Genomic DNA, 17,309 nt, shown 5'->3' on the forward strand with positions numbered 1-17,309 from the left:
ACAGCGAAAGAGTGGCCAGAGCAGACTGGGCAAGAGACCATACCGCGAACTCAGCGCCGCTAAGGTGGAAGTTGCGGCCCGAGGTCACGTGGTCCACAAGGCGGAAGTGACGCCGTTGCCAGGCGGCCGTTGCTAGGCGCGCGCTGCGTGCCCTGCGTGGGGCGCGCGGCGGCCGAGGCGGGAAGTGCAAGCGAAGTGCAAGCGGCTGCGCCATGGCGCGAGGTAGGCTCGCGGCCCGCAGACCCGGGGGGCAAGCGGTCCGGGACCCTGAGGGGGGGGCGGGCAGGGTCCGGTGGCCGGTGCGCACTGAGCCTGCGGCCTGGCTTCGTCAGCGCCAATCGCAGGCCCTAGGGCGGGTTGGTGCGGATCTTGGGCCCGAACCCAGTACTCGCGCTTTGATTGCTGTCACTACTGGGGAGCGTGCAGACCCAGACTCCGGCCCCGCCCTGGGTCTGGCACCTGGGGCAGGTCCCCCACACCTCCCTGTCCCCCCAGTGTGGCAGCACCCATTCCTCAACGTCTTCAGACAATTCAAGGTGGACGAGTGGAAGCGGTCCACTAAGGAGGGTGACGTGGCCACAGTGATGGTAAGGGAGCCAGAAGACCTGGCCGCAGGGTGGGTGGGGTCCTCTTCTCTGCCTGGGACTCAAGCGGGCAGCGCCTCTCCTGGTGCTCCCTGGCTCTGTGGGGCACACTCCCATCTCTTTCTCCAGGACAAGACCCTAAAGTGCACTGTGTATCGTATTAGAGGCACTGTCTCCGCCAGCAATTACATCCAGCTCCCCAAAACCAGCACGCAGTCCCTGGGGCTGACAGGACGATACCTGTACTTGCTTTTCCGACCCCTGTCCACCAAGCACTTCGTCATCCACCTGGACTTGTCCACCGAGGTGCTGAGCTTGGGAGCGGGGTCTGTGGTGGGGGCTCTGCACCCCTGGTACCACCTCTGGTCTCCTTACAGCCACCCTTTGTCCCTGCAGGAGAGCCAGGTCATCCGTGTATCCCTTTCCAACCTCTTCAAGGAATTCAAGTCTACAGCCACGTGGCTTCAATTCCCCTTTATTTGTGAAGGGACATCCAGGAAAGGTGACACAGAGATGGGACATGAATGGGACAGGGATAGTCCAGGAGAAGCAGCCTGAGGGCAGACTGGGAAGTAGGGCAGGCCCAGGGGCAGGTGGGACAGGCCCAGTCAGGCTCCTTTGTGGCCTGGAGTGGGGCAGCCTGAGCGGGGGGGGGGGGGGGGGCACATGGTTTTGGCCATGGGAATGGGGTCAGGCCAAGGACAGAAGGCACTGTGGGCTGGCTGGTGAGAGGATGGGCACTGCTGACCCTGGCTTGCCTCCTGCAGACCTGGCAGGTGTGGCTCCCCCTGGTGCCCGCTGGACCTGCCTGCAGCTGGACCTGCACGACATCCTCCTTGTGTACCTGAACCGGCGCTACAACCATCTCAAGGGTGTCCGGCTGTGTGCCAGCCTGCTGGTCCGAAGCCTCTACACCAGCGATCTGTGCTTCGACCCAGGTGAGGGCTGTGCCCCGCGCCCTGCACTTAGCCTACAGGTGGGCTGCTCCACACCCATCCCCCCCCCCCAGACGCTCTGCCCAGGAGAGGCCTTGGCACCTGATGAAGGTGGCCTTGCTGCCCTAGCTCCCGAGACACCGATAGGAGGCGGTGGTGGCTGGGCAGATGTTCAGGCGATACTCTGCAAGCACCTGGTGTGCGAGTCTCGCCTGGGCTGGGAGAGGTTGCCGGACGGGCTTCCTTAGACCTGGAGGAACTCTACTCTTTGTAGCTGTCACTGTCGCCGAGGCCCGGCGGGCAAAGCTGCCTGTCACCCCCATGCCTCGAGAAATGGCATTTCCAGTGCCAAAGGGGGAGAACTGGCACGACCACTACATTCACATCCGGTGAGCAGTTCTGCCTGTCCCAGGGCGGCTGGCAGGGGAGGGCAGGTGGCCGCTATGCTGACTCTCCCTCTGCCCCACTGAGGTTTCCAAGCGACAGCCCAGCAGCGCCCTCCAAGCTGGTTCAGAGGAACTGTTCCCCTCCTGAGGCAGGTGGGCCTGTGGGGCGTGCACAGCTCGGCGGGAGACGGGGTCCTGGCGTTGGGTCTGGGTGGTGAACTCAGGTGTGGTGCCTGCAGGGGCCTGGGCTAGCCTGGAGGTCATCCTGAGGTCCCAGTTCATTTGGGAGGCTGCTTGTAGGGTGCCTAGGGGCCTCCAGCTCTCCAGCTGGGAGGGGTGCTGGAGCCTGGGTGCAATGGTGGGCTGCAGCTGACGAGGTGGCTTCTCTCTCTGCTGCCCTGCCCGGTGCCTTCTGCCACATCCTTCTCAGGCCTCTTCCCTCTGCTCAGTGGTTCTGCCCTTTGCTTCATTGCAGACTTCCCGAGACACGTGCCACAGCTTCTCCCTCGCCCAGTGCCCTTCGGCAAGTCCAGACAGGACAGCGTGTCCCCTGGGGTTCAGGTGCTTGGCCCCGCAGCTGTGAGTGCCTGTGCCATTAGAGATGGGGCTAAGGAAGGTAGCCCCAGGGTCTGACAGACACTGTCCCTCCACAGTCTGGGCAGGCCTCCCTGGGGCTCCCTCCAGAGGATGGCCTGTCCTCTGAATGCTCGGAAGTCTCCATCGGGGGTGGCTCCAGGGTCCATAGACGAGAGCCGTCGGCCAGCACGAAGACCACTGACAAGCATGCTGCTGGCAGTGGCCTTCCGGTGTCTGTTTGTAACTTGGCTGTGGTGCCCAAGGCCCCAGAGGATGCGACCAAGCATGAGGTGAGTGCATGTCTTGAGGAAGGCAGGGGAGTCTAAGCCATAGAGGTGGGTGGGGCCTTGGTGAGGTGTGGGTAGGGGGATCTTGGGCCTTTGCTCACCACAAGCCATGCTTGGGGCAGTTGGGCCTCTGGGGGTCCCTTCTCATCAGCCCCCCTGGCAGAAAGCAGAGTAGGCAGGAAGCAGCTTTGGGCAAAAATCCCTTTCAACAAAGAGTAAGGAGGGTCTGGTGCCCGGCTCCCAACTCCCAGCCCCAGGTGCCTCGGGGGCAGCACCTGGAGGGTCTGGCAGTGTGGCAGGAATCCTGACTTCCTGCCACAGAGCAGTCAGAAGAAGCCACCCAATCCTAAGCAGCTTGTTGGGAGGAAGGAACCAGCCCAGCTGGGTAGCCCTGGCTGGACCAGGTCTTGCTTTCTGGGGTCTCACAGTGAGTTTGTCTGTTTCAGAGCCTCCTGCCAGATCCTGTCCTGAGGCTCAAGAGAGTCATTGGCTTCGGGGGCCACAGCACTAAATGGGTGAGGGGTCCCATGCTCTCGTTGGGTTGGACGAGTGTCAGGAAAGGCCTTATATCCCCCGAGGTTGCTGTGTGCATTCCCTTTCTTGCTCATGTCTGCACTGTGGCTCGGCGCTTCCTCAGTGACCGTCACTCACAGGCTCCCTTTGTTCTCATGAGTGCTGGCTGGTCAGTGTTGGCTTAAGTGTTTGAGCTTCCAGAGACCAGTGAGCTCTTACCCTTTAAAGCTTTTTTTCTTTTTTTTAATATATTTTATTGATTCCCCACAGAGAGGAAGGGAGAGAGAGAGCCAGAAACATAAATGAGAGAGAAACATCAATCAGCCGCCTCCCGCACACCACCCACTGGGGATGTGCCCACAACCAAGGTACATGCCCTTGACCGGAATCGAACCTGGGACCCCCGAGTCCGCAGGCCGACACTCCATCCACCGAGCCAAACCGGCCAGGGCGCCCTTTAAAGCTTTGATGCAGCCGTGTGGGGCTGGTGTGGGCATGACTGGTGGGTCCCTGTCGGGTGCGGTCGGGGACAGTGGGAGAGGAGGCCCTGGCTTGTCAGGCCCTCCTGGACACAAGCTCCAAGTCTTTGTGGGCTCTCTGGTTTTTCATGGCATGAACTCCCAAGTTTCTTGCATTGCAGACAGGGCTCAGAGGAAACTGTGTGTGTGAGTGTGCATGCACGTGCATTCATGTGTCTGTCAGTTTCCTGTTTCTTTGGTGTGTGCATCCCGTTGACTCCTGTGCACATTACGTGGGGAAAGGTATAGCAGGGTGGGGAGACGAGGCCCGCCAGCCTGCGACCTCAGCCTCTGACCCCCGTGTACAGGCCCTGTGGACCAAGGATGGGGCTGCTGTCGTGTACCCTTGCCATGCGATCATTGTGGTCCTGTGCATTGACACCCGGGAGCAGTGCTTCTTCCTCGGCCACACAGACAAGGTGGGTACTGCCTGGCCCAGGAATGGCTTGCACCCAAAGGCTGCACACCTTCCCTCAACCTGCCGCCTCCCCAGGTCTCTGCCCTGGCATTGGATGGGAGCAACTCTCTGCTGGCCTCAGCCCAGGCACGCCCCCACAGCATGCTGCGCCTCTGGGACTTCCAGACCAGGAGCTGCCTGTCCCTGTTCCGGAGCCCTGTCCACACTGTCTGCTCCCTCAGGTGGGTGAGGGGCCTCTGAGGTGGGTGGGGGCAGCCCTGGTGACACTGACTGTCTTCCACGCCCACAGCTTCTCCGACAGTGGGGCACTACTCTGCTGCATTGGCAAGGACCACCACGGGAAGATGGTAACAGGGCGGGCTGAGGAAGTGGGGCCGTGCCCAAGTCACTTAGGAAGCAACCTTCCCCTGCTGGCCTTCCCCGGCCCCACTGGGAGGCCCCCCGCCTCCCACACACTACAGAGTATCTTCTGTTTTACACCCCTTGTGGGTGGGGTCAACTTTTATTTTATTTATTTATTTTTATTTTTAAAATATATTTTTATTGATTTCAGAGAGGAAGGGAGAGGGAGAGAGAGAGAAACATCAATGATGAAAGAGAATCATTGATCAGCTGCCTCCTGCACGCCCCCACACTGGGGATCGAGCTGCAACCCAGGCATGTGCCCTGACTGGGAATCAAACTGTGACCTCCTGGTTCATAGTTTGATGCTCAACCACTGAGCCACGCCGGCCGGGCTAGAGTCAACATTTAAATAACTCGCCTCACTCTCTTTGGTGGCATCTTCTGGAGTCATAGGGCAGCTGGGTTTTATGTCTGAAGCCGGGTTGGGCAAGTGGAGGTCCCTCCGGGTAGTGGGGCTGCCCTTCCCACACTCTCACCAGCTGAGGGCTCAGGCCGGCTCCCATAGGAGAGAAGAGCCTAGTGGAGGCCCAGCAGGGCAGGCTGGTGCCACAGGCGCTCAGCAGGGACTTGTTGCAGATGGTGGTGGCGTGGGGCACTGACCAGGTGGGGCAAGGCGGTGAGGCCGTCATTCTCGCAAAGGCAAACACCGACGTTGACATCCAGGCTTTTGAGATTGCCTTTTTTAATGAAACCAGGTAACTGGGCCTCCTGCCCACCTGCAGTGCTGGGATGGGGGTCTGGCAGCCCATGGGCCTGGATGGGGCTGAACCACTGAGCCTGTCTCCCCTTCCCCACTCAGGGCCCTTGTCCACAGCAGCCTCATCTCCCTGTGGGGATTGGATAACTCACCCTCATACCCTTTTGCAGGATGGCATCATGCGGGCGGGGCAATGTGCGGCTGTGGCGGCTTCGAGGTGGGGGCCTGTGCTCCTGCCCTGTGGACCTGGGGGAGCATCACGCACTAGAGTTCACTGACCTGGCCTTTGGGAAGGCCCAGGATGGCCACACGCTGTGAGTACTGCCCTTGTCCGCTGACTAGCCCAGTCCCGTCTGTCTGGCCCTTCGGCCCTCACCTGTTGCCTCTCCGGGCAGCTACGTTTGCAGCCGTAGTGGTCACATCCTGGAGATCGACCACCAGCGCATGGCTGTGCGGCGCGCTCGCTACCTCCTGCCCACGGAGACTCCCAGTAGCCCCCTCCCACAGAAGCAGTTCTTCAGCTTGGGTAGGTAGTCCCTGCTGTGTGGGTGGAGCAGCCCTGATGCTTCTGCTGACGCTGCCTGCCCCCCAGGCCCCGGCATCGCCATCAGCAGCCTCAGCGTCTCCCAGGCTGAGTGTGCGGTGGGCTCGGAGGACGGCTACCTGCGCCTCTGGCCCCTGGACTTCTCCTCTGTGCTCCTGGAGGCAGGTAGGACAAGACAGCAGCTTGCCATCAGGGTCCATTCCTGGGCTAGATGGCCGTCAGGACTCTGAGAAGCTTCATCCTGACCCTGGGACCCACCATTGCTGAGCCAGGAGTGGGTGGCCACGGGGGAGCTGCCTGATCTGTCCACAGGAAGGCAGCAAGGAAACGAGTTTGTGTTGGGGGGCTGGGAGGGAGGTGCATCCTGGATGTGGCCAGCCTGCCCTGGTGCCGGCCCACCCTGCCTGGGAGGTCACCCAGCCACCCTGCCTGCAGAGCATGAGGGCCCCATCAGCTCAGTCCGACTCAGCCCCGATGGCTTGCGTGTGCTGTCCACCACCTCCTCGGGCCATCTGGGCTTCCTGGACATCCCCTCCCGGGAGTATAATGTGCTGGTGCGCTCCCACACTGCCCTGGTGCTGGCCCTCGCCACCGAGTGCAACCGGGGACAGCTGGCCACCGTGTCCCAGGACCACACTGTCCGAGTCTGGGATCTGGCGACCCTGCAGCAGGTAGAGTGCGGCCGGGAGGGAAAGACTAGAGAGCCACAGCCATGCTGAGGCCTGGGGGGCAGGGCCCAGGCAGGTGGGGGGCTGGGGAGGACCTTTGGTGCCCTTTGTCCTGTGGCCTGTGTTGGGGATCCTCCGGTTCAGGCCACCTGAAGAGAGACTAGCTCTCAGGTTCTGACCAGCTGGTAGCGACCACCCTGCCTGCCCTCACATGGCCCCGCCCTCCAGCTCTACGACTTCACGTCGCCTGAGGAAGCGCCATGTGCAGTCGCCTTCCATCCCACGCAGCCAGTCTTCTTCTGCGGCTTCAGCAGTGGGGCCGTCCGCTCCTTCAGCCTGGAGGCCACCAGGGTCCTGGTGGAACACAGGTGGGTGCCCAGCTGGCTCCTGGCTCCACAGATGCCTATGGTGGCTACTTGTGGGGTCCCCTGGGGTAGGTGGGTGGCCGGGAAGAGCAGGGGAGAGCCGTCTACAGGAACCTCCCGCTCTGCTGCCCCTTGGGGACGTGGTCAGGGATGGTACAACTCGGGGCCAAGGCAGCGGGCATCCCTGTGTGGGCAGGTGTCACCAAGGAGCTATCACCAGCCTGGTCACCAGCCCCGATGGCAGCCTCTTGTTCAGTGCCTGCTCTCAGGGCACCCTGGCCCAGTACCACTGCGCTGCCACTTGCTGCCGCGTCCTGCGTGTTGCAGGTTAGACACCACCCCACCGCCTCCCCCGCCCCTGCACGGCTCCACCGCAGCCTCCCAGCCTTCCCCTCCTCTGGTTCCTGTGGGGGTGGGGCTTGCCTAGTGTCCACTGCCAGCAGAAAACTGCCTTCGGTGGCCTCACTACCTAGACCCCCAGGGCAAGTGTGGTTTTAGGACACACCAAGCCCTCAAAACAGAAGGTCTATGAGGGTCTGTTTCTGCCCCACCCCAGAAGGGGGTGAACAGCCTGAGCACCAGGCTGGCAGAGGGTAGACCCACCAAGGGCATCTGTCCCTCCCATGGCCAGTCAGATGGTCACTTGGGGGGTCACGTGGCCCAGGAGAAGCCCAGCTATATTCCGGCAGACCTGGGCCCTGGGTGTTTTGCGCTCTGACGCTCAGGCCCTGGGCTGGTTTCTGCACTTGTGGGCAGGTTTTGTGCCTGCTCTGGGCACCCCTTCCCTCCTAGCCGACCACCTGCCCCCGTGATCCGGCAGCTAACGTGGTGTGCCGGGATGCCCTCCCACGTCCCAGCGCCGTGGCAGTCAGTGGGGACAGCCGCTTGCTGGCCTTCATGGGTCCCTTTAAGTACATGGTGACCATCATGGACGCAGCCTCACTGGATGAGGTGAGTCAGCCAGAACCTTCCGTGTGCCCAATGTGGGCGGGCCTGCACCAGCCTGGCCGGCGGACCCCAGGGGTGTTTCAGCTATCTGCCACGTGGCTCCCCTGGGCTCCGCCAGGACCGGGGGCCCGGGGGAGGCAGGGCTTCTCCGTGGCCCTGTGTGGAGTGCGACGCACCAAGGGAGCAGGTGGGAGGCCACACTCACTTCAGAGAGGACCCGGCCCTGCTGCCCTCACTCACAGGCACAGAGGACAGGATGTGCCCAGGGCGGGCCAGCCAGGGAAGGGTGTGGGGCTTGCCCCAGGCTGCCTGCCTCCTGTGCCCTGGCTCTGGGAGCGTAAGCTCTGCCCAGAGGCCATGGCTGATGACTAGTTGCTGCTCTCTCCCAGCTGCTACGGATTGATGTCAGTGCCCTGGACCTGGCCAGCAGCGGCCTGGACTCAGCCGTGGCTGTCTGCTTCAGCCCCGCCCCCCGCAGCCACCTGCTGGTGTCCTTGTCATCCAACAAGGTGGTGGTGCTGGACGCCATATCGGGCCGCATGGTTCGAGAGGTGAGTCCGGGCTCGTGGCCGGTGGCTTGGTCTCCCCTGGGCTCCCATCTTGGTGTCCTCCGTGCCTGAGGAGGGGCGCTGCTGGGCTGCCTTCTACTCCTGAGAGGTACATTTTTTTGAGAAGGGAGGTTTCCCGGGTTCAGGGGACTCCTGTGCTCTGATCTTCTCCCCACGAGAATGTTCTCTTGCAGTTTTGTGATGTGCACCCCGTGGCCTGCTCCGCCCTGGCTCTCAGCGGGGATGCCCGCTTGCTGCTGACAGCTGCCGACCGTGCCATCAAGGTGTGGGACTACTTAACGCAGTCCAACCCCAGCTGCCAGGTGTGTGCTGCAGAGGACGTGGGTGGGGGTAGGCAGGCGGGTGAGAAGGAGGGTGGGTGATGACCCGTAGGGCCTGATACCACGAGGACCTCTTGCCCGGCCACCATTCTGTCAGGCCTGGCTGTGGGAGAACAGCGGGGTCTCGGGCCTCAGGGGTCTCTGTATGTGAAATGTGCTGCCCCTAGGTGTACATTGGCCACTCAGAGCCCGTGCAGGCTGTGGCCTTCACCCCTGACCAGCAGCATTTCCTCAGCGTGGGAGATGCCATCTTCCTCTGGGACATCCTGGCCTCCCCTGAGAGGTCGCCCCCCGAAAGGCAAGTGCCCTTGACCCGCATCTGCCAGGCCTCCTGCCTCATCCTCCCCGCCTGACACCCTCTCTTGTTGCCTCTGCAGCATCCCAGGCTCCCCCGGGCCCCCCCCAACCAATGAGGCTGTGAGTGGTCGCACCACAGTGGAAGGTCTGTGGTGACATCTCGTGTTGGCACTGCAGCCACTGGGAGTGGCATGGTGCTGCTTCCGGTCCTGAGGGTCCCAGTGCATGAGGGGTGGGGGACTAGGCACCCCTCCCCCTCTGCTCTCTGTCCTCCTCAGTCACTAAGCACAGCCTCTTCCATCCCCAGGCCCAAATGCAAGACAGCAGGAGGATGTGTTGTCCGGGACCGATGGGCTCCCTCGGTGTCAGGTGCCCGTGCCATCCCAGGCAGCCCCACCCCAGCTGAGCATCTGTGCTGGGCCCTTAGAGGCCGGCGATGGTAAGGCCAGCAGCCCCGGAGCACCTGGCAGGCCTGTTTGTCGGCATGTTTGGGTGCTGCTCCGGGTCTGTGGGGAGAGGGGGGGTGTAGGGGGCCCTGTGCCCGCCTTTCACTGCCCCCCAACTCCCCTAGGCACTTTCTCTGTGTCAGATGAAGGACCCTCTGAGGAGAGCCACAGCCCTGAGGGGCTCTGCCAGGCCGCAGGCCCACCCATGCTGGTGCAGAAGGAGGCCTGTGGGGCTGGAGACGGGGCCGCAGGGGGCCCTTGGGACCTCAGCGTGCTGCCCCACCCCCATGGCCAGCCTAGTAAGCAAGGTAGGGCAGGGATACTCATGACTGGCTTGGGTCAGATGTAGGTGCCCATGGCCCCCAGATTGGGGTTCACCCCATGAGCTAAGGCCTGCACTTAAAGGGCAAGTGGATCAGCCTGAGGCTGCTGTGAGGCCGGGCGCTAGGATGTGGCTCGTATGCATCCTCTGACCCTGAGTGTCTCCTGGTTTGGGTGCTCTTGTCCAGCCGGGGCCAGGTGACTGTGAGGGAGGGGTCTCTGAATGCTGTGGGTGGTTTGCCTTCCTGTGGCCTCTTCCTCCTCTCCGCCAGGTGCCTGGAGCATCAGGAGAGCCAGGACCCAGCCCACTGCCCGCCCGGACGCCTACAAACACTTCACAGCACGCTACAAAGCCTCCCCGATGGCCAAGGTTGTACGGGGGTGGGATCCTCTGCCACACGTGGACACCCCAGAGGGTCAGGGGTGAGGTGGCACCCTGTGGTTTCTGGGAGTGCTCCTTCTTCCTGATACGTGGGTTCCCCCGGGTCTCCCTGGGGCTGCTGCCAAAGTTGACGGCAGTCCAGGCCTTGACAGTAATCACTTCACAGGTACCGTTTTACCGTGCTCTTGTGCTTTCACTCTCACGCTGACACTCAGTGTCCTGCTAAGCCCACTATCTCCACCGGATGGTCCTACCTCCTTGCGTGTCCTGTCCTTGAGAGCCCCTGGGTCTTGCTATCCCTGTCTGCCCTCCCCAGACTCCAGGGACCACCCACATCTCCCACCCCTGCCTCCCTGTCCGCACCGCCAGCTTCCATCCCCAGTTGGCCTCTCATGTGTAGGCTTTTGGGCCCACGCTCTTGCCATTTGTCCCATCCGGGCATGTTCCTCCCATAGCTTTGTCCCAGGCCCCAGCCTGATGGGACACAACCTGAGGTGGCGGGCGGTAAGTGGGGTGGCTGGGTGCTGTGCCATACGTAAGCATCCTGGACCACTTTCTCACAGAATGTTTCCTCCCCGCCTGCCGGGGCCGAGTGGCTGCACCTGAAGGCTGTTGTGGGCTACAACGGGAATGGGCGGGCCAACGTGATCTGGAGGCCAGACACAGGTAGGGACCACAGACACCCCGCCCCCGCCCCCTCCGGCGCCCCAGCTCCCAGCCCAGAGCTGCAGGGAGGATGACAGGGCCACAGCAGACCAGCTCTGGGCTCCCTCCCTGCCACAGGCTTCTTTGCCTACACCTGCGGCTGCCTGGTGGTAGTGGAGGACCTGCACTCCGGCTCCCAGCAGCACTGGCTCGGCCACTCCGAGGAGATCTCCACACTGGCTCTCAGCCACGACGCCCAGGTGCTCCCCCCATGCCCAGGTCGTGGTGCAATCATAGTGTGCCTCCTGTAGGGCCTCCAGAGCAGCGCAGGGGACGACCTTCTGGCCTCCCATCCACCCAGAGCCAGTACCCCCCTGGACTGCCCCACCCCACTAACCACTCCCCCTCGCCCACCCTGCCAGGTCCTGGCCTCTGCCTCTGGGAGTAGTGGTGCCGCCTCGGGCTGCCAGATCCGCATCTGGGATGTGCCTGGGGGTTCCTGCCAGCAGCTCCTTTCTCACCACCGCACCGCTGTGCAAGCCCTAGCTTTCTCACGGGATGATCGGCTCCTTGTCACACTAGGTCGGCTGGGGGGAGGGGGTGTGCAGAGGGCAGTGGCCTCTGGACTCCCCTGACAGTCCTGGGACCCCTGGGCAGCTGGTGTGACCACCGTGCACCTCCCCAGGGGACTACGGTGACCGAACCCTGGCCCTGTGGAGCATGGCCACCTATGAGCTCGTTTCGTCTACCCACCTCCCGGAGCCGGTCCACGACGTGGCCTTCAACCCCTGGGGTGCCGGTGAGCTCGCCTGCGTGGGCCAGGGCGCCCTCACCTTGTGGCTCCTGCAGCAGCGCGGGCCCGACATCAGCCTCCAGGTGCCAGGGCTCAGAGGCAGTTTTGGAGGACGGGGTCTAGCCGGGCCCTGGGACATGACTGACCCACACTGCCCTTGTGTCCCTCCAGGTGCACCGAGAGCCCGTCCCCGAGACGGTGGGGGCGGGCGAGCTGACGTCCCTGTGCTACGGGGCCGAGCCCCTGCTGTACTGCGGCTCCAACGCCGGCCAGGTCTGTGTCTGGGACACGAGTGCCAGCCGATGCTTCCTGGCCTGGGAGGCTGACGACGGTGAGATCGGTGGGTGCCTGAGGAGCCCCTGCGGCCCCCCCAAGTAGGGGCTTGGCCTCTCCCCGGGAGCCCCAATGCTGGGGCAGTAGGACCCTGTCGAGTCCCGGGCAGCTGGGGAAGCAGCTCCTGCCACGTCCTGCCCCCTAGGAGTGCTGCTGTGCTCGGGGTCGCGGCTGGTCAGCGGCAGCAACACCAGGCGCCTGCGTCTGTGGGCCGTGGGAGCCGTGCCAGAGCTGAGGCGCAAGGGCTCCGGAGCCAGGTGAGCCTCCGCATGAGCCAGTGTCCTCGGCCAGGGCTGTAAGCCAGCACTCTCGCCAGCTGGGCCTGCCCTCGGGGGGACATGCTTGGGCGAGGCCAGAGCTCAAGAACATGGACGCACCCCAGAAGCACCAGGCTCCCTGGGCTCTCATTGCCACCACTCGGGACCCTCTGCTTCCCCCCAGGTCCAGCTCTGTGTTCCTGGAGCGCGAGCTGACCCTGGACGGGGCCATCGTGAGCGCTGTCTTCCACGATAGCATGGACATGGGTGTGGTGGGCACCACAGCGGGCACGCTCTGGTATGTCAGCTGGGCCGAGGGCACCAGTACCCGCCTCATCAGCGGCCACAGAAGCAAGGTGAGGCTGCTGGGCCACCAGCTGTCTGTCAGAGATGTCTGAGGTGGTTTCCACCCTGGCCACAGGCAGGGCTGTGAGCCCCACATTCACTCTCCCCTGTCTGTGTTGTGTCCCCAACCCCCAGTTGTTGTTCTGAGTCAGGCCCCGCTGTGGGATTAGTTCACGCGTGAATATTTCAGGATAAGGATTCCACACACGTAGCACTGCACATCATCTTGTGTTGACACAGTCCACGTCGTGTCCACTCGTGCCAGCACCACAGGCCTGGCTCTTCTCCTTCCTCTTCCCTCTGCTGCTTTTTCCCCTTGTAATTTACTTGGCAAAGAAACCAGGTCATCCATCCCTGGGCCTCCCACCGACCAGGGTTCGACCGGCCGTTCTGCTCCCATGTTCCCTGGGGTCCGAGAACCTGGAGGCTAGGCCAGAACCTGGTCAGGCTGGTCAGTCCCACAGCTCCTCCTGGGTGAGCTGTGTCCCACCAGGCAGCACCTGGGGCCGCTTGCCTTTCAGTGCTGCCCTTGTCCAGAGTGACCGTCACCTTGGTGGAGTTGGGTTTCCTGAGGCAGAGCGGGGACAGGAGCTGCAGGATCGCTGGTTCTCGCCCTTATGGACCAGGTTTCCAAGCCTTGGGTTGATGCTGCAGCAACAGCCAATGTATTCCTTCCCAAGTCTGAAGAGCTGGTGGGTGTACCTGGAGGCTGGGTTCCCCGTGGTCACTGCTCACGGAGCCCGGGCTTCGGCCGGGCACAGGTTCTTTGGGTTGGCTACTGAGTTCTTTTTTAAATCTATTTATTTGTTTGGAACTAATGATATCCACAGAAGAAACTAAGTCTGAGAGGAGTAAGGATTATATGCCTTTTCTAATTTTTGGTAACAGTTCTATACTGAGGTATAATTTACACGCCATACGCTTCAGCCATTCAAACTCAGTGGTTTCAGTCTATGTACAGCTATCACAGACTTGTACAACTATCACAGCAGCCCATTTTTGAGCATTTTCATCATCACCCCAAAAGGAAACCCATGCCCATCAAGCACTCGCCTCCCATCCCCTGACGACCACTAACCATGGATTTACCTGTTCTGAACTTTCCACGTCCATGAATCACACGCTGTGTGGTCCTACCCGTCTGGCTTCTCTCGCTGAGCATCACAGCCTCAAGGTTCATCTGGGCCAGCGTGTGCCAGGGCTTCTTTCCTTACTGCCAAGTACTGTCCCGTGTGCAGGCAGAACACTGTTTATCCACCCGCCGGGCAGGAGCACTGGGGTCCTGGGTGTTGACCTAAGCCCGAGGTCCCTCTCACTGGAGTGACAGTGCCCAGGCTCTCCCCCTGCAGCTCCCTCCAGAGGGCCCGCCATTTCTCAGCCAGACAGAGCCAAATTATTATTTTTAGAGATAAAATATATCACGAGTTCATACTTACATTGGAAATTTAAATGCAGGACTAGGCCATTTTATTTTACCTCATTGGTGTATGGCGTCTGTATCCCCTTTTTCCCACACCAAAAATCCCGATTCGCAGTAATCACATGCCTGCGTTCTCCCTCGGTGCACACGTGACAGTCTCAGGAAAAGCCACGCCACCAGCGCCAGTGGTGAGGCCCCTGCAGTGGCCGGGAGTGTGTGTCGTGCTTCCTTTACCTTTAGTCTGCAGTCCTCTGTGGGTGTGTTGTCCCATCACCACGTTTTGTTTATTTTTTGTTTGTTTATTTTATTTTATTTTTATAAATATATTTTATTGATTTTAGAGAGGAAGGGAGAGGGAGAGAGAGATAGCAACATCAATGATGAGAGAGAATCATCGACTGGCTGCCTCCTGCATGCCCCCTACTGGGGATCAAGCCCGCAACCCAGGCATATGCCCTTGGCCGGAATCGAACCTGGGACCCTTCAGTCCGTAGGCCGACGCTCTATCCATTGAGCCAAACCAGCTAGGGCTGTTTATTTTGTTAATCCTCACTCGAGGATATTTTTCCATTGGTTTTTAGAGAGATTGGAAGGGAGGGGAAGAGATGGAGAGAGAGAAACATCAATGTGAGAGAGACATCAATTGGTTGCCTCCTGCACGAGCCCTGACCCTGGCCGGGGATTGAACCTGCAACCAAGGTATGTGCCCTTGACCTGAATTGAACCCAGGACCCTTCTGTCTGTGGGCTGATGCTCTATCCATTGAGCCAAAATGGCTAGGGCCCTTCACCACATTTTAGGTTCTTCCAGAACACTTCTCTGGTGTTCCAGTCAGGTTCAATGGCAGATGGGCTCCTTACAATTTGAATTCTACCTAGGTCTTGTGTGGGGCACTCAGAAGGGAGGTCAGGACAGTTTCTTTACTCCACGTGGAGGTGACCATGGCCAGGCGGGCTTGGGAAGGACGCATGCTTTCATAGGAATGACCTGACCCCATTGTATCCTCTGCCCGAGGGCCAAGTGGCCTCAGGGCTGGCTGGCTACCTGCAGGTGAACGAGGTGGTCTTCAGCCCCAGCGAGTCCCACTGTGCCACGTGTGGAGACGATGGGAGTGTGAGGGTGTGGTCCTTGTCCAGCATGGAGCTGGTAATCCAGTTCCAGGTGCTGAACCAGGTATTCAGGGCACCAGGGGCTGTGTGTGTGTGTGTGTGTGTGTGCGCGCGCGCTTGGGGTGGGACCCTGCCTCCACTGAAGGGCTCTGGGAGCTCCACCTTCCCTTCAGCCTCAGTGTCTGTCCTCAGCCTTGGGGTTGGGCCCCATCTTGCTCCCCAGGGGAGTGCTGATGTTTCCCCACTGGGGTCCCCAGAGTTGCCTCTGCTTGGCTTGGAGCCCCCCGTCCTGTGGGCGCCCAGAACAGCAGCACGTGGCGGCAGGTTATAGTGATGGCACATTGCGTGTGTTCAACATCTCCCGAATCTCCATGGAGCTCAAGATGCATCCACACCTGGCTGCATTGACGGCCATCGCCTTCTCTGCTGACGGTGAGGGGCTGGGGGCTCACAGGGTAATCCCATGGCCCCTGCCTGACCCAAGTCACACCTTTGGGCTGGGAGCTCACAAGGTAACAGAGTGGCTCCTGCCTGGCCCAGGTCAGACCATCATCTCTGGAGACAAGAATGGGCTTGTGGCTGTGAGCCAGCCACGCACAGGTCTGACCTTCCGTATACTGAGTGACCACCGGGGCGCTCCCATCTCTACCATCCAGAGCACGAGCAAGGAGGTGAAGTGGCCAGCAGGGCCTCATCTGGGGGGTGCTGGCAGAGAAGGGGCTTGGGCAAAGCGGGGCAGGAGGTACTCACTGCCCTTACCCGCCCAGAATGGAGCCTTCGGGGTGGAGGGGACAGACTTGTGGTTGGCCGCCAGCGGGGACCAGCGGGTCAGCATCTGGGCCTCCAACTGGCTGCGGGACTGCTGTGAGCTTGTGGACTGGCTGAGCTTCCCGGCACCAATCCTCATGGAGGTGAGGGTCCTGGTGGCACCTCAGGTGGGGACGGTGCCTGCCCATCCTGCCACAGCACGTTGTGCCTTTCCTCAGGCTTCAGACTGCCCTCCACCCTCCCTCGCTGCCTTCTGTCCCTGGGATAGGACGCTGCTGGTGTGTGCAGGCCTCGGCCCACATCCAGAGGTGGTCTTTTACGGCCTCTGCCAGAAGCAGGCATGTGCACGCCCCCTGTGACCCTGGGAGGGGAGGGTCCTGGGCATGTGAACCCCTGCTAACTGCCTTATGCTCGATGCCCACAGGTGGTGAAGAAGATCCCACTGCCTTTCTTTGCTGTGTCCCTGAGTCTGTCCCCCAGGGCCCACTTCATGGCCATTGGCTTTGCTGGTGAGTACTGGTGGGTATGGACTCAGCCTATCTTAGTGGGACTTAGTGGACATGCCCCTCAATCTGCACCCTCATCTCTGAAGTGGGGTACTGAGTCCAGCACCAAATAGAGGGACTCAGCGGCCCAGTTTGGGGCCTTGGAAGCCCCATGTAGTTAGACACCCTGACAATGACAGGCTCTTTCTTGGCCGTGGGTGTGGAAGACAGGCCATTTAGCACAGATTCTCTGGTGTTTCAACATCCAGCTGGAGGCAGCCAGGGTGGGTTGGGGAACCCCTGGGCCCTGGAGTTGCAGACATGGGCACAGGGCCCACCCCATACCATTTGCCCACAGAGCGTGTGCTGAGGCTGGTGGACTGTGTGTCAGGGGCCGCGCAAGACTTTGCTGGCCACGACGACTGGGTACAGCTCTGTAGGTTCGCCCCATCTGCCAGCCTGCTCTTCACGGCGGCCCACAACGAGATCTTGGTGTGGGAGGTCACAGACTGCTGAGCTGCACTGGGGACCTTGGCGTCAGCTGTGCTGTCCCGGTCACACTGGGCACCTGGCCTGGCCAGAGGCTCTCCTGAGAAGCCGGGTTAGTGGAGAACCCCGTGCTAGGCAGGATGGCTGGGTAGGCTCAGTCCCTTCATACTGGATGGGCTCAGGACTCTCTGTATGTAAATTACCAAGACCCCAAACATGTGTAAAGCGCTTGTTGGCACCTGAGTGCTTTTCTATGTTTCTACCTGTACATTTGAAATAAACGTGGGTGTTGCATTGTCGCATTGTCTGCTGGTCACTCCAGGCTCCTACTGCCCTGGGCCTGGCTCTCCTGCCTGGCCTGAAATCAGCCTCTGCCCAAATCCCTGCCCGCCTGTTCCCTGTCCAGCACTGAGGCCCTGGCCAGTCCACCTGCAAGGGCCATCCTGCCCAGGGTGGGCTGGTCCGGGCCCAGCGGGAAACTGCTGG

The 17,309-nt window shown here is 61.3% G+C and overlaps 1 protein-coding gene across 1 annotated transcript; it reads left to right on the top strand.

Annotated features, from left to right (window-relative positions):
* The first annotated feature begins 180 nt into the window (after positions 1–180).
* WDR90 (WD repeat domain 90) lies at positions 181–17,116 on the top strand. The gene is made up of 42 exons (XM_054714569.1): positions 181–222; positions 496–587; positions 714–890; positions 981–1,086; positions 1,352–1,522; positions 1,794–1,908; positions 1,991–2,058; positions 2,381–2,484; positions 2,559–2,771; positions 3,215–3,283; positions 4,108–4,218; positions 4,293–4,438; positions 4,507–4,564; positions 5,199–5,317; positions 5,490–5,633; positions 5,715–5,845; positions 5,912–6,028; positions 6,299–6,534; positions 6,760–6,899; positions 7,093–7,223; positions 7,717–7,847; positions 8,234–8,395; positions 8,587–8,715; positions 8,901–9,031; positions 9,111–9,175; positions 9,338–9,469; positions 9,602–9,784; positions 10,070–10,167; positions 10,743–10,845; positions 10,963–11,084; positions 11,247–11,406; positions 11,510–11,700; positions 11,789–11,957; positions 12,096–12,207; positions 12,392–12,563; positions 15,023–15,145; positions 15,339–15,513; positions 15,622–15,752; positions 15,849–15,992; positions 16,068–16,187; positions 16,274–16,358; positions 16,693–17,116. Exons 1-42 carry the CDS (start codon positions 213–215, stop codon positions 16,848–16,850), a joined length of 5,454 nt encoding a protein of 1,817 aa, XP_054570544.1. The 5' UTR covers positions 181–212; the 3' UTR covers positions 16,851–17,116.
* Positions 17,117–17,309: the final 193 nt, after the last annotated feature.

Source organism: Eptesicus fuscus, chromosome 4 (assembly GCF_027574615.1).
Source record: "Eptesicus fuscus isolate TK198812 chromosome 4, DD_ASM_mEF_20220401, whole genome shotgun sequence".
Classification (NCBI taxonomy): Eukaryota; Metazoa; Chordata; class Mammalia; order Chiroptera; family Vespertilionidae; genus Eptesicus; species Eptesicus fuscus.

Excerpts from the sequence above, each read along its gene's own strand:
- WDR90 (XM_054714569.1), top strand. Across the intron at positions 6,535-6,759 it reads ATCTGGCGACCCTGCAGCAG|CTCTACGACTTCACGTCGCC; the intron begins GTAGAGTGCGGC and ends CCCGCCCTCCAG. Across the intron at positions 12,208-12,391 it reads CGCAAGGGCTCCGGAGCCAG|GTCCAGCTCTGTGTTCCTGG; the intron begins GTGAGCCTCCGC and ends GCTTCCCCCCAG.